At 42.9% G+C, this 518-nt stretch overlaps 1 protein-coding gene across 1 annotated transcript; it reads right to left on the reverse strand.

Annotated features, from left to right (window-relative positions):
• Nucleotides 1–47: 47 nt before the first annotated feature.
• Nucleotides 48–396, reverse strand: PHALS_05675 (uncharacterized protein; the record flags this gene model as incomplete). Its single annotated transcript, XM_024719258.1, has 2 exons — nt 48–121; nt 231–396. 2 exons carry the CDS (start codon nt 394–396, stop codon nt 48–50), a joined length of 240 nt encoding a protein of 79 aa, XP_024584574.1.
• Nucleotides 397–518: the final 122 nt, after the last annotated feature.

The raw sequence follows: 518 nt of genomic DNA on the forward strand, positions 1-518 counted from the left end.
AGCCTCACGTAGGTTATCATGTCGCTTTATCTTGACAACTCGAGATGTCAATCTGTCATCGAGTGCACCTGGGCGTGCACGCTTTCTCGTTTTATTCCCACTTTCGGTTGTAGAAGAGTTCCTTGTAGCCGGCAGGTTAATTTTTTGAGTGTCAATTTTCATATCATTTTCATTCATCTTCATTTTGCCTTCATTTTCATGATCTGACTTGTTCTCAACTTTAAACCCACTCGCCTGCGAAACTGTCACTTCATCTTCATCCTGTTGTGTCAACGGCCAATTGAGCGTCTTCCTCCGCTTGGCCGCCAAGCTGACACCCTTCTGTTTATCCAGTTTTGCCATTTTAATCGTAATGCCGAGCTTTTTCATCAAAACATTTGAATCCATAGGCTCCATAGATATTGCTCGCTTCCTTTTATTTCCATTCACCACCTTACAATTCTTGAAATCATACACTTGCGTGGTCCCAGCTTTCTTTCTGATCACACCTGTCAAACCTTTCTGATTGCCTGTGCTTG

The sequence above is a fragment of the Plasmopara halstedii genome, assembly GCF_900000015.1.
Source record: "Plasmopara halstedii genome assembly, contig: Scaffold_2904, whole genome shotgun sequence".
Classification (NCBI taxonomy): Eukaryota; Oomycota; class Peronosporomycetes; order Peronosporales; family Peronosporaceae; genus Plasmopara; species Plasmopara halstedii.